Source organism: Pipistrellus hanaki (genome assembly GCF_964339955.1).
Source record: "Pipistrellus hanaki genome assembly, chromosome: 10".
Classification (NCBI taxonomy): Eukaryota; Metazoa; Chordata; class Mammalia; order Chiroptera; family Vespertilionidae; genus Pipistrellus; species Pipistrellus hanaki.
In genome coordinates this window covers 49,222,401-49,237,995 of record NC_140512.1, presented here as the reverse complement: position 1 = coordinate 49,237,995, position 15,595 = coordinate 49,222,401, and the positions used below count along the sequence as shown (strand labels likewise).

Below are 15,595 nucleotides of genomic sequence, written 5' to 3'. Positions count from 1 at the left end.
TGACTACCTTTTGCTATCCTTCAGGGGTTTGTCCAGGTTATGGGATCTTAAAGAATCAATTATAATAACAATCTAAAGAGAAGATATCCCACTTCTTCATCCCAAATAAAGTCTTTCCCCATGACATACTAGACAAAACTCTGATGGATAATTGGAGGGGGAGTCATGGACTTGGTCTCTTAAAGAGCGTTCTCACTCTGCCCTGCTCTTGCTATACCCCTGAGACAGAAGCAGAAGGACAGGCTGGCAGAAGAACAAAGAAAACACATTCCAAAGTTAAGGATAGTGTCTCAGCAGCTTCTCAGGTGTGTATTTGACTAAATCACAGCAAGTATTACCTAACCTTTAGAATTGACCCAAGGAAATGGCTTGAGAAATTTTGATGGATATGGTTGATCATTGCTATCACATGTGGTGAGTCTACAGCATTTTACGGTTACCCAATTATATGGAATAAGAAAGGATTCACATGAAGAAGGCCCATAGTAGGATAGAAAAGAAGTTGATTGTGGTATTTTTATAAGTAGACCATTGGAAACAATATAAATATTGATCAGTAGGGAGCTGGCTAAGTAAACTAATATATCAAATATGCATTAAATCTATATATACTAACATGGGCTTTTCCCAAAAATTTGGTTGTGTTTTTTTGTTTTCCCCATTGGGAAGGGCAAGTTTTAAAGCATTATGTGTAAAATGGTGTCATTTATTAAAAGCACACACCTCTGGTCTTCCACAAAAAATTCATTTAACACAGGTCTTTCCTTCAGCTCCAAGCACTTTTACTAGGATTTGAACACCTTTAACTTGTTTATCCAGTCAAAATATTATCCTCTACCATTTTTAGTACAGAGAAGAAACACCGACATTAAATATAACTTTGACTGTAAATACACCAACAGATTCAAGCTTGATTCTCAAAATCTGATTTTCTTTTAATTCCTTAGAGTCATCTACCTCCTATCATATTTTAACTCCTAGGTCTCTCCAAATAATTTATAATGAAACTCAGCACATCATCCAGGCAGCACTCATTCCCCTTACCATCAAGGTTCCACACAACTCCCAACCACACAGCTGGTTGTGGAATAACTATCCACTTGGAGCCAGGGATCTCTCAACAGAGAAGGATACAGAGTCCATGGTTTAATCCCACCTCTTTACAACCTACTTTCCCTGACCAGTATACACTTAAGTAGATTTTCTTGACTCCTCCTCTCTGGAGTTACTTGTTTAGATACAATTGTCACAAATAAAACTAACTTTATATGATGATCCATCTTACTGCTGTGTATCAATATATTCTATCAACTTGAATATATTCAATAGCATACCCTGCATCCCAATAACATACCCTGCATCCTTCCCAATAACATACCCTGCATCCTTCAAGACCAAGCACAATGACTTTTTTATTTGTTATGTAACCTACGCTGATCTCCACAACTGGAATTTCTTAACCCTGCTTCATGTTTCCACTTTGATTCTACATCTTCAGAAGCAATTAGCATTCTCTGCCTTAGATGTACAGGCCTCTCACTGCCAGGCTACCGATTTAGACAACCTGTCTGGTCCCTTCCTCTACCATCTTATGAGTGTCTCTCGTAAAAGATGCACACTGATCAAGAAGGCAAACATTCACAGATATCAGAAGGCCACATTTTTATTTAAAATTTACATGTGGCAAAACTCCTCTTCCAAAACCTACATTCTGCCCAACGATTTAGATTTTCAGATTAATATCTGATTCATCTTTGGACCTATATTCATTATTGAATGTGGTTAATGAAGTAAATGTTTCTTTAACCCAATTAAGACTATCTTCTCCTTTATCATATTTTTAAGCAGTATCATAGAATGTAGACATATATAGATGTATACAATACATAAATATTAAAAAAAACAAAAACAAGTTGCTGTCAGAGGGGAGGGGAAAAAGGGGGGGACTGGATTAAAGAAGGTGAAGGGATTAACCAAAAACATAAAGGCATAACCCATGAACAAAGACAGCAGTGTGGTGATGGCCAGAGGGAAGAGAGAGACAAGGACTGGGTGGAGGAGGACAAAAGCAGGGTGGGAGGGTTGGAGGGGAGGGGAGGTAGACATCTGAAATAGTGTCAACAACAAAATAAAGTTAAAAAATAAATTCTGAAAATTGGAAAAAATATTTGATCTATTGTTCCCCATCTACCTTCCAAATTCTCTCCCATCATTTCCAATATCTCCAATAAATGTTCTAATCTTACTATTTCCATACCATTGTTAACAGGTTGCAACCAATGCCCCACACTCTACAATCTATGGTTTTGATGGCATCCATGATCTGGTCCCAAACACAAGGACTTTTCTCAGTCCTTATTATTGTTGTTTTTTAACATCAGTGACTACTCTGTATTTCTTCCCATTTCAAATAATGAAATTCTATGATATCATAGTTCTCTCCTTATTTTGTAGGACTTTCTGTCTCCTTCCACTATCTATTTTTTTTTTTTTTAGATACATTTTATTGATTTTGTACAGAGAGGAAGTGAGAGAGATAGAGAGTTAGAAACATCGATGAGAGAGTCATCGATCAGCTGCCTCTTGCACACCCCCTACTGGGGATATGCCCGCAACCAAGGTACATGCCCTTGACCGGAATGGAACCTGGGACCCTTCAGTCCCCAAGCCGACGCTCTATCCATTGAGCCAAACCGGTTTCGGCTCCTTCCACTATCTAGATATAGTTGCTCACTCAGTCTTCCTGGGTCCTTGTATTCAGTAAGTGACTAGAACTTGATTGTCTCCCCTGGGGCAGGCATCGTGCTAATGAACATGCAATCCCACTGCAGTGGGAAATACACCAGCTTCAATAGAAGTTTAATGTGCACTTGGGAGCACAGTAGACTGCAGACTGTGGCGCCTGTTCTGTCTCTTTCTGCCCTCTCCATTAGATATCTCATGTTCTTTCCATCCCCTTTCATTGCAATACATGGCTCAGGGGTCAATAACTTCTGTTCTGATCCCTGTGTGACTGTCCAAAGTTTTCATCTGTTGATGCACAGCTTTGCTGTACTCCTACAACTCAACAAGAAGGAAAACAATAGCTAACATTTATTATTGAGTAGTTACAATGAACTAGGTTCTATTCTATGCACTTTATCTTTGTTTGTTTGTTTGTTTGTTTGTTTTTGGCTCATTAGTCCTCCTGAAAACCCTATGCATTAGGTATTAGTATTAGTAACATTTTGCAGATGAGAAGTTTACACAGAAGGGTTTAAATTGTCTGTGATTACACAGGTTATTAGGTGGCAGGGCAAAGTTATGAATCTAGGCAATCTGATTCATATACTAGGTTATCATTACTGCCCAAGCTCATCATCCATTAGCTTTTACATAGAACTTAGTTAATTGGTTAAAGTACTAAACTTAATCAATTAACTGAAGAGGAGGAACTACCCTATCCTACATACACCCTGCATAAATTTTCCACTGAAGTCAAGCTAGTCTTATAATCCCATGAATATAATTTTGGGCCCAATACCCTTGCTCATGCCTATCTCCTGCCTGTTATGTCCTCTCTGTTTCACTGACCTAGACTCCACCTATCTTTAAAAGGCAGAATAAAAGCCGCCTCCTCTATGAAGTTCTCCGTGATCTTTTCTTAAAATAACTACATGGGTTATTCAGAGCAAAGATCATGTATTGCATCACCATGCCCAGTGGCCTTCCTGATACCAATGAGGTTTTTGATGTTGATTTAACTGAATATTTAATATAAAGCTCTTGGAGAAATTTATTAACTATTAGGGGAAAAAACAAAAGTAAAAATATTAAAGAGATCTTAAAATAACACTAAGTTAGAAATCAGTACACTTGAATTTCAGACAGTACAAAGTTGTATATATCACCTTGGGCAACTCATTTAATGTCTCTTGGCCTTTGTATCTAAAATGTAAAATGAAAGGACTAGAGGCCCCATATTTCAATGTGTAGATACCCTACTTGCCCCTGGAAAAGATTTCCCAAGGGCTTCCATCATGGATTATGACTTGAAAAAGATTATTCCCAAATGTCACTCATCAGCAGAGACTAAACTTCATGTAAAACACACAAAGCAAAACAGTGTCCCTGATCCAATAGATTTTAAATTTAAAAAAAAATTGAGCCAATGAGAATAAATTACATGCTAAGTTTGGAGCCCACACGAAAAGGGATTGCCACATCATTTAAAGATATTATATTCAGCAAGACTTCCTAAGGTTCCTGCACCCTAGGGAGGTATAACCTTCTCCCTGTAGCATTGAAAGTCACCCCAGAACTTGGAGCTACTATCTAAGATGTAGAGTACAAAGGTACAAAATTTTCTATCAAAGGTTATGATCTTAGGAAAACCACCAACGTTTCTCAGAATTGAAGCAGAGACCCTCTTGGGACACAGTACAATGAGGACTGAATGCAATGTGAGATTATGTGTTAAGAGGCTAGGTTCTACTTTGCCTTAAGAGAGGGGTGCTGCTCTCTAAGCAGACCCTGTGCATTTAGGAAGGTCATGCCCCACCGTCTGCTGTTCAGGTGGGAAGTGGTGATCTCAATCAAACAAGGAGGCCTGCACAGTTTGCCCTCCCATTCACTCCCCAGGGGTGCCCAGGCTGGGAGAGAAGAGAGGTGCACAAGATTCAGCTCTATCCACCACTAGTCCTTAAGCAACTCAGGAGCGCGCCCAAAGAGAATATCATCTCATGGTATTACACGGACAGGAAGGAAACACTCCTGCAGGGGAGTCTGATTTCTTTAGAAGAGGAGGCTGGATCCATGAGAGAGCCCAACGCAGTAAGGGGATGGGCTAATGAGATGAACTGGGGAAGCTGAGCATGGGACCAAGGGGATGAATGAGCAGAGATCGTAGAAATCCAAAGACTGGTCAGAGGGAGAAAAGCAAGAAGCAGCGGTTACTGTTTCTCTGCGCTGGCCCAGCAGCACCAGGGTCCCTGCAGTTACCTGCGGTTTCTTCACCTTAATGATCCAGGTGGGCGGGACAATAACGGCAGCATGAGCCCCCAGGGAGCAGGGTTCCTCAATCTGATGCAGCATAAAGCAGGTCACCTTATTGTGAAACTGAAGAGAAAACAGGCCGATAAATAATTCTGTGCAAGAGGCAAGGCTGCAATGAGAAGAAGTAAGTACATGTATATATACTCATGCATGCACATGCAAACACACACTTAGACACACACACACACACACACACACACACACATTACATGCTTCTCATCAACCAGCCCCAGGCACTCAGAGACCATATTTAGAATTCATTTCCTTTTATAAAATCCATCTTATAGGGCAGGTCAGCTAAAACTTCATAACCTTGTTTTAGTTTTTTAGTACCTCGCTTTTATTTTATTTTCTAAATTTTTATTGAATTCATTGGAGTGACACTGATTAGCAAAATAATGTAAGTTTCAGGTGCACAATACTGTAATATATCCTCTGTATACTGTATAATGTGTTCACCACCCAAAGTCAAGTCTCCTCCCATCACCATTTATCTCCCCTTGTCCTCTCTTACCTCCTCCACTCCCCTTTCCTCTGGTCATCACCATACTATTGTCTATGTCTATGAGTTTTGTTTAATAGGATATTTACCTAAAGATGTTAGTCTTGGAGGTGTGGATGAAAAAATGGCCACATACCAAACCTGAAAAGCTCAGGGGAAGCCCTCTCTACAGAATCAGAGACTGAAGGTAACCACACAGAAAGGTCTGAACATAAAAATTCCTAACTAAAAGCAAGTCATGGTGAGTAGTCACGTCCTAGGCCTCAGCTTCCTCAACAAAGGTCGGTTTTTACTTAACTGAGCCTGTCCATTGTCCTTTCACATCTAAGATAGCATACCTTTGAAATGTCAGAGTAATCTCTTTTCCAGATCCCTCAGGGCACACCCACCACAACAGAGGCCACAGAAACCCTCACTGTATCTTGTTTCCCACATACCATCTCTATGTGCAATAAATGTTCATTATTAACTGTCCTGTACCCACCAATATAAAAGAGGTGTGTGTTTCTCTACTTTGCGTTTTTATACAATCTCAGAGATTTCTCAGCTTTGCTTTCCCCTGCCCCCTTAATCCTACCACCCATTTCATATACCCCTCCTGTCTCCTCCTTTGATTCTAATGTATAAAATAAGCTGTAAAACTGCTATTCTCTGGAGAATTTTCTCTGTTGAGATTTTCTCAGCAACTGTCATCAGTTTGTCTCAAAGAAAACTCATATAAAAGTTCTCTAAAGGTTCGAATGTTTCTTATATCGACAGAGGGTTCTATTAATCCTAAATTGGCTGTAACTTTGTTTCATTGGACTTGGGTGGTCAGAACCTTGAATTTGGAATAAAGCTGAAAAGGAAATGAAGACGAGCAGAAAGGCAGCGCCTAACATGTCTCTCTTCTCTATACCAGAGGGTGTAAATCCTTCTCAGGTGGTCTTCCACTATAAGGGAAGGCCAGGAAAGAAGCAAGATGTCTGTCTCTTCTAGAGAGCTGTTAGCCCAAGAGGCAACAACGAAAAAAGAGATTTCTTCTGCTGGGTTTGTGAGGGCTGCTAAAAAACATAATGGTCCCATTACACTTGGCAAGTCTAGAGTGCTTTTTGTTTCTGAAAGGAAAGAAATAAATGTAGACTAATGATCATAGCAATGCTTTAGAGGCTTGAATCTATCCCCAAATAGATTGAGTGACCTTGGGCCAATTACATTTTCAATCATCTTTTGTGTGGCTGTAAAGGGATAATGATGTGTGGTGACATCTGGTTTCTAATAAACATAAATCACATTATAAGCCTTAAAGTTTTAATCATAGTGATTTTAAAAAAAATTGACATGCTTTCTACTTGGATTCTATTTAATGTGACCACATAATTTATCATCTTCGCTGGAACAATTTTAAGAGTGAAAGGGAGTACTGTTGATAATTACATTGGAACAAAAGATGTACATTAGGACTGTCTCAAGAAAGTGGAAAACATGGCCAACCCCAATTATACCTCATCAGGCAGGTTTTGTCCTCATTTCTTCGTATCTTCACGATCTGACGTGATCCAAAGACTAACTACTAAATCAGTTAATTAAGTATGGAATACAGCTTCATAATTCCCCAACCACCAGTTATTTGTGATCCACAAACAATTTGATATGCCAGAGAAATATTATCTGAATATCTTTTTAAAAAGGAGATTTTTCTCATCGGAGGTTGACAGTGGGGAATGTGTGACAGTGTCAGGAGAGGAAATGTATGGAAAAATCTCCCTACTTTCACCTCAGTTTTGCTGTGAACCTAAAACCATTCTGAATAATAAAGTTTATTTGTTTAGAAAAAATTTTTTTTAGATACTTAAATAATTTTGTTAAAAGGTTTACTAGTGAATGCTAAAATCGGTAGGCAAAAGTTTGAGGAGAAAAATGTCAGCATAATCTCAAAATATCTCCCCCAAATATTTATCAATCGGACAGGGATATAGCAAATGCCACCTTAATCAAGTGATCAAGGTTAATATCATCGGTAACAAAGCATTGACATTATGCCCTCTGTATAAGAAGCAGTGAGAACATCACATCCCTTCTCTCGTATCTTGCCTAAAATGAATAATTTCAATCTAATCATGCGAAAACATAAGGCAAACTCAGTTTGGGAGACAGTCTACATAATGACCAGTCAGTGCTCATTAAATGTGCCAAAGTCATTAAAGACAGAAAGAATGAGGAAATATCAAGAATCCCACAGCTAAATGAACTGTGGGATCCTTAATTAGATCCTGGGACATTAAGAAAACAACGGGTGAACGTTTTAAAAATTTGTAGCTTAGTTATTAGTAATGTATCAATATTAATTTCCTGATTTTATTCATTAAACTATGTTTATGTAAGTTGTCAAAATTAGAGGGAGTTAGAGGAACTGGGTGAAAGTGTATATATTCATGTTATGTACTATTTTTGCAACTTTTTTATAAATTTAAAATTCTCTCAAATTAAGAAAAAAATTTAAGTGATTCTCTTTTAGAAATTCAAATAAACCCCCAAATGAATGGCCACTGCATTTCTAAAATAGAAGGGATCTCAGAACCTGCCTATTTCAACTCTCTGACTCTACACCTGAGTAACTGCCAATCTAGAGAGAATAAGAAGAGTCCAAAAGTGGTAATGTGAGGACCTGAATCCAGGAAATCCAGCTTCCAAGGCCAGTTTTGTTTTGTTTTTCCCCCTCTGATGTAGTAAGTGCCCATAGAGGACACTTACTTGTTTGACATCAGATATTCTAGAAGGGATTACCTATAGTACTAAAATATATCCCCACCAATTGGTCTTAAAAATGCGTTGTATTTTTAAACATTGCAGAATCACCCTGGGAAACTCAAAAGTATGTGGAATTGAGCACAGCTCTGTCAAAGAGTCAAATGAAAGTCATCTTTGTAATGATTCAGTTGGACTATAGATCAATGAAGAGAGAGCACATGTGTCCACTAGAAAGTGGGACCAAGATCCCAATTCATTGAATGTGTACAGAACATCTAACCATAGCCTGAGACCTCTGGGGGCAAGAACAGATACTGCCTATCTGAGCCTGTCCCACAATGGGGTCTTGCCAGATCAGGGAAACCAGCAACACAAGTATTTTTGGGACACCTGGGCCCTGAATCTGCTTCTTCCACTCCAGATGCAGATATTGGCTTGATGGAACAGGTTCAATCAAGAACTAGGATGGCCTTGTATTTGTAAATGTGTTCTTGACTAGAAGCACGAGGACTATTTCTGTGACAATTAACTGGAAGGAGATGGAAACGCCAAGCACTGAGCTGTTCAGACCAATGCATCTCTACGTAACAGCAGTAGGCTCTCCTGACAAGTGGGGGCCTAGGGAAATGCAATATATAGAGATGAATGAGCATGGCTGTGTCTCAATCAAACTTATTTACAAAAGCAGGCAGCAGGCAGAGTTGACCTATGGGCCATAGATTGCCAACCCATGAATTAGAGTGTATATACATTGTCCGCTTAAAGAAAGAACAGGTACACAGGCAAACAAAAAAAAAATGAACCATCTGGTTGAGATAGAGGGGTTTAAAAAAAAAGGATAGATTAAAAAAGAAGAAAAGTAAATAAAAATTTACTATTGGATTCCAATGAATATATATGTTCAAGTGTAAAGAAGAGTTACATTTCAATGAACTTACAGACAACTGTAACATTAAAATTTAAAGGATACAAAACCACTCTTATTCTAACATAGCACCTCTTGCTCCCCACAGAAAGGTGCCTACATTAAAAAAAAAAACAAACAAACAAAACACACAGAAGAACCAAAATGCTGGGGACTGCCATGTTAGAAGGATTACCTAATGTTACAAGTTGCTTTCTTCCTAATGTAGCAACTTCCTACATAGGAAGAGTTGTCAATAACCTAGTGTAATTGAAATATATATATATATATATGGTCTAGAAGGGAGAAGTCCTTGATTCTAGACCTAGCGTTAGAACCAGGGAAGAATTCTCCAGTCTCTGATCCCAGAATTCAATGTGTATAAATGAAGAGTTAATTCATCTCCAGTTTCTTCCAGCTCATATGTGCTATAATTCTATAGTTTTAAATGTTTTTCTTCCTCCAACAACTCTATGTAAAGAAAACAATACATACATTGGGTTACCTTCCACTTACAGACAGGAATTCAAGCAATGACCTAAGTCTATTTTTACAGAACATGAGCCCACTTTGTTTTATTCCATCTCCCAACTTACCGCCTGCTTGCACCAGGAACAGCTGATAGCCACAATCTCTTTACTGTGGAAGGAGAATTTCTGCTGAAAGCCCTGGGGTGTTAGGACAAGAGATAGAAAATTTAAAACCACTTCAATCACAGTATGCATCTGCCCTCCTGAAGTCCAAGGACATGAATAGAGACAGAACTGACCTCACCACTCAAGGTAACTGGGCCACGTTCAGCACTTACATTCTCCACCTCTGCCATGCAAAAGTTTCCTATTCCCAAGTCATCTGACTGTTACAAAGGAGGTACCAGTATCTGCTGTACCACTAAGTACTCAAAATTATCAAAGTCTCTCCCTCTCTCTCTCTCTCTCTCTCTCTCTCTCTCTCTCTCTCTCTCTCTCTCTCTCTCTCTCTCTCTCTCTCTCTCTTACACACACACACACACACACACACACACACACAGAGAGAGAGAGAGAGAGAGAGAGAGAGAGAGAGAGAGAGAGAGAGACAGAAAATTGCATTTTTCCCCAAATAGAATGTGGTTCTGACATGTTTTTACTAAAAACAAAAGTCACAATTGGTTCCCATGGTTCTCTATAACAACAGTCATCCATCTAAGAAGTTCGAACAAAGGTAACATCTGAGAACCCACATGGAGAGAAATAAAGAATCAGAGAGTGAGTGCCCGGAAGTGAGGATGTGGAAGAAGTCCCAGGGTGCAGAAAGAAACTCAAAGACTTTCATCATCCCTTTGGGAGGCTGGGACTCAAAACAAGCAGCTTTCGATGTTATTCTTCGCCAGCAATCAGCAATGAGATTAATGGAATGGCAAACTCAGTCCCCTTAAATGAACCAACGGAAGAACAGAAGAGGTGCTTTTGGCAGCTCTCCCTACATAATGACTAGAGAGAAGCATGCAGTAATGATCATAGGGTGATTTTAGCCTTCCCCAGGCTCATCTACTCCGTCCGCCTGTGAAATCTAAAACACACCCCCCCAAAAAAAATGAATTCAGAGCAACAACAAAACATTTTTCAAAGAGAGCTTTTGTCAAGTGATCAAAAGAAAATATGACAGGCAGGAAAGCTACCAAAGCACTGGCTGAAGAAGTCTTGCTCAATGTCTACAGATAATTTTAACTTAAAGAATTAATTCACATTAAAGAACTCCCATTCTAAACCACAGGCCTAACCACTTGTACCTACCCATGGTATTTGTGAATGGTTCCTTAAGTTGTTATTTTATGTGCACATGTGTTATCTGTCCAGTGGAATTACTGCTTTTTTCAGAGAAGCCCCTGTAATGGTTCTTAAACAGGTCTCCACAACTTAGCTTAACTCTGTGAATGTCATACACATGGTATGCATGTCTTCAGATGAACAAAGTCATTGCTAGCACACCGTGATGCAATTACCAACTTCATGCTCTCTAGACCTTAAACACCTAACCCAAACTGCATAGAAATATTTAAAGCATATTTCTATGCGGTTTGTGTTAGATGTTTAAGGTCTAGAGAGCATCACTCTCCTCCAACCCCTAAGACAATGCAAATATGGTAGCGTTTTAATTTCATTCAGTCTGCAATACAGACATGTCACGTGGTTGGAAATCAATAGGTTGGACTGTTGGCACGATAGCAGCCGAAGCCACAACTAGAGGTCTATTGAATGTAGCTGTATAAAATGTATTGTTAAGCAACATCTCAAATGCTATTACCCAGCCACCACTTCATCAATTCATACATCAGATGATTGTACATCAAATTGATGCTGATAGAGAGATGGCACTGGATCTTGTTATTGACTGAGGGAATCTTAAACCTTCTAATTTTTCCCTTCACCTGAAAATAGTAATTATACTACAAATCTCTCCCATACCACTAAGTAGTTATGAGATTATTCAAATGGGGTAATGTACTTGCAAAGTTCTTTATAATGCAGTATATAAATGAAGGAGTCCTTTGATTGCTAAGACCAATCAACAGGAATGTTTTCCACCACCTGGCTGACAAAGTCCTCCAGGGTCTCATATGTGACTAGCCATGCTCTATTTGACAGTACAGAGGGAGAGTATTAGCCTACTCTTCTACTGGCCTCTGGTTTCAGGGAGACACAGATACAGTCCTGACAGCCAGGCGGCTACCAGAAACAAACAAGGCCAGCCAGAGCTGGGGCGAGGGACTCTGTTGCAGAATTGTGGTGGGTCCCTTGCAGACGAACATGGTGGTAATCAGCTCTGTGCTTTGTTTTGGATTCTAATCTGGCTGAGTCACAGAGGCCCTAGCTTCAGGATTATTGTCCAACATGGAGACATAAATAGAACCCTATTGGGGCCTTCATGGACCAAGTTCCCACAGGCCATCTGCAATGCAGAGATTTTGGCAAGGATTTCAATACAGCAAAAAGAGCAGATTCCTAATTACCCATATTTAAAAGCTGGCCCACACTTGATATTATGGTACTGACAGATGCCCTAATCAAATTCCAACTAACTAATTTTTAAGGGCTATTTTGTTCATCACTATCAGAGAAGAAAATAGGGACGCGAAGTCCGATCTAACTGACTTTAGAATTATAAATACTAAGAACCTAGAGAGATATTGGGGGGGGGGGGGGAGGTGTGAGTTTTTTTAGTCCAAAAGAGCTCTGAAATGAAGTTTAAACAACATTTATTCTTAGCAGCTAAAGCTTTGTTGCCTCTTTTCCTTCTGTAATCTAGGACATGTACCAAATGACACTCAGTTTACAGCCTTGGCTGGAACTAGGGGAAAAAGGGCTTCATTTAAAATAAACCAAAATTATTTTACTGCCCATGGATGGAACTGAGGTTTGGGCAAGGGTATCTCTTGATGATAGCCTGACTCCCTGTTTGATTTAATGTTGTTTAAAACAAGAGTTGATGATGCTCTTGACTCCAAAACTTTAAACAACACATAATTAAACCTCTCCATTTTTATTCACATGTTCAAAGAGTTACATTTGAACTCTTGAATGTAATTGCTACTAACTACTCATTCTGTAATAGTAGCTCAAAAAGTATTGCAAAGAAAAACCCAAGGGTATCAACATTTATCTTAAAACAGAGAACGTCAGACATTTTTGCTCAAATATTCTATAATTTTCAATATAAATATATATATTTACTTTCACACGCTTTATATTTTAATATCTAATTTATTCATCATAAGTTTAAATTAGATGCTAAGTTCATTATGTCTGGCAAAATAAAATTGAAGTTTAAAATAAAACTGTTACACCTCTCTCTCTTTCTCTCTCTCTCTCTCTCTACATATATATATATTTTTTTTCTTTTTTAATATATATATTTTATTGATTTTTTTTTTTACAGAGAGGAAGAGAGATGTATAGAGTTAGAAACATCGATGAGAGAGAAACATCAATAAGCTGCCTCTTGCACACTCCCTATTGGGGATGTGCCCCCAACCAAGGTACATGCCCTTGACCAGAATCGAACCTGGGACCCTTTAGTCCACACGCCGACACTCTATCCTCTCAGCCAAACCACTGTTACACCATTCTTGTAAACTTATCCAATGGGATATAACATGATAGCAACTGGATACTCACTGAAGTAAAAGGAAATTTTTCTGTTCAGATGAAACCTTTGCTAGAAGAGCTCAAACCGTTCGAACTATTTCAGTGAATGGGCTCTAACCAACCGAAGCTGACAAACCATGACGTTTGAGCATCCCACAGCTGAAGCACAGATTCATACCAACCCAAATGAAAACTTTTCCTGACTAATCAAAAATGGCACCCATTTTACCAACTACCTACAGGCTTATGGACTCATCCTGACCTATCCAGAATTAGTTAAGGGTTCAAACTTCAGTCTCTAGTGAGCAAGTCACCATGAACCAATATCTTTCCCAGTCCAGACAAATGATTGACTTTTTTCACTTGACAGACTCCTCAGTCCAGTTTCGCACTGACAGGTGTGCTCTTACATGGAATTGTGAATCTCTGTATATTAGGCTAGTTTGACAATATGTCTAGTCCTTGGTTTTATTGCAGTGTCAAATTGGTAGCATTAATATTTTAATTTATACAAGATTAGGGTTTATTTACATTCATAAAAATCTAATTTACCTGTTATTTCTAAGTTTCCTATACAGAGTTTACTGGTCTTAAGCTAAAACTTTCCTAAACATTCAATATTTTCAAACTGTAAATATGTGTGGCCATCTAAATTGAATTATAATAAAGAATGTATTCATGAATGAAATCTATTTAATTTTTAGAATATATTTATTTTTTATTTTTATTGATATCAGAGAGAGAAAGGGAGGGAAGAGAGAAATATCAGTGATGAGAGAGAATCATTGATCCACTGTTTCCTGCACACTCTTTACTGGGGATTGAACCTGCAACCTTGGCATGTGCCCCTGACCAGAATCGGACCCAGGACCCTTCAGTCCATAGGCTGACACCTTATCCATTGAGCCAAAATGGCTAGGGTCATGAATGAAATTAAATAAGCAATGTCTTTGTAACTTATGACAAATCCACAGATGCAACAATCAAAATTATGTGATTCTACAGTTACGTTATGAGAATTGTCTTTGAAAAATCTAAATTATCTATTGGGTTTAATTGTAATATATTTTATAGTATTAATTAAAGGCTCTGAAAATTTATCAATGCCCTTCTTGTTCTTAATATTCTCTCACTCCAGGGTAATCACTGACATTTATTATTCTTCATTACAGCATTCTGTGTTCTTCCATTCTAATATTGTTGGTAATTACAATACACTCTTTAGAGCCAGACAGTCTTACTAGCCTCTGATAGTTTCAGCTTTTTTCATTAATTTATCTGAAGACCCCTGTTATAAGTAGAGTCTCCAGGGAGAAGGCGCAAGCTTCTCCGTGTAAATTCACACCGTTACACAAACTTGTCAGGCTGTATGAAGAGCCTCAGATGTGATTTCCAGTCCTTTGTTCGTTTTGAGGCAGATGACTTCAAGAAAGTACTTAGCTTAACCCAGGGTCTTGGAATTAAGGTATAATTGAAACGAAGCTTATAAACAATGGCTTCAAATTTACATTTTGTTTTACATATTCACCATTTGTAACTGTGATGCTTATATTTCTTATTTTTATGACTGTCATGATTCTAGGGCAAAAATACTTTATATGAATATTTAGTGTCATATTTAACATGGCCAGAAATGCATATAAAACTTTAACTGTTGGGTTTTTATCTTTGTCCTAAAATACCATTCATGGCACAATGGGCTTGTAAGTGTAGTAGCCATGATAGCAGTGACGACGAATGCTATGTTTGGGTCCAAAAGCATGGGCTACTGCTCACCAAAACTGAGTAGCCACTACCACTGCTGACTGTCTAACCTTGCAGCAAAAGACACCGAAGCTGAGCGCCCAACATGGCAACATCCCTCAAATACACCATCAGCTACTTGATGGCAAACTGGTTACATTGACCCCCTGTACTATGGAAGGGGCAACAACTCATCCTGACTGGAATCCACACATATTCCCTTTTGCAGGGTCTCGGTCAGCACTGCTATTCAAGGGTTTATAGGTGTTTGAACCACCAACACAGGATCCTGCACAACACTGTGTCAGACCAAAGAAACCATTTTACAACCATGGAGGTGCGGGGGGTGAGCACATGGCCACGCGATGCACTGGTCCCATCACAGCCCACACCATCCAAAAGCTGCAGGATGACAGATGGGACAGTCTTTTGAAGATGTAACAGAGGTTGCAGCTTTTAGAGGAAACCCTATGATCACCGTCCTCCGTGACCACAGTAAAATCCACAGATGGAACAACCAAAGAGTGGGAATAGGAGTGGCCTTGTCTACTATCACCT

The 15,595-nt window shown here is 38.9% G+C and overlaps 1 protein-coding gene across 5 annotated transcripts in view; it reads right to left on the bottom strand.

Annotated features, from left to right (window-relative positions):
• The window catches only part of DGKI (diacylglycerol kinase iota), a gene marked incomplete at its 5' end in the record, with an annotated part of 382,063 nt that overhangs the window by 188,124 nt on the left and 178,344 nt on the right, over positions 1 to 15,595 (bottom strand). For 4 of the 5 annotated variants that reach the window (XM_084896735.1, XM_084896736.1, XM_084896738.1 and 1 more), the window contains 2 exons: positions 4,981 to 5,097; positions 9,767 to 9,838. In XM_084896735.1, coding sequence (XP_084752861.1) covers positions 4,981 to 5,097; positions 9,767 to 9,838 — 189 coding nt within the window. The remainder of the gene's footprint in view (positions 1 to 4,980; positions 5,098 to 9,766; positions 9,839 to 15,595) is intronic. The other variant, XM_084896739.1, reaches the window with a different exon arrangement.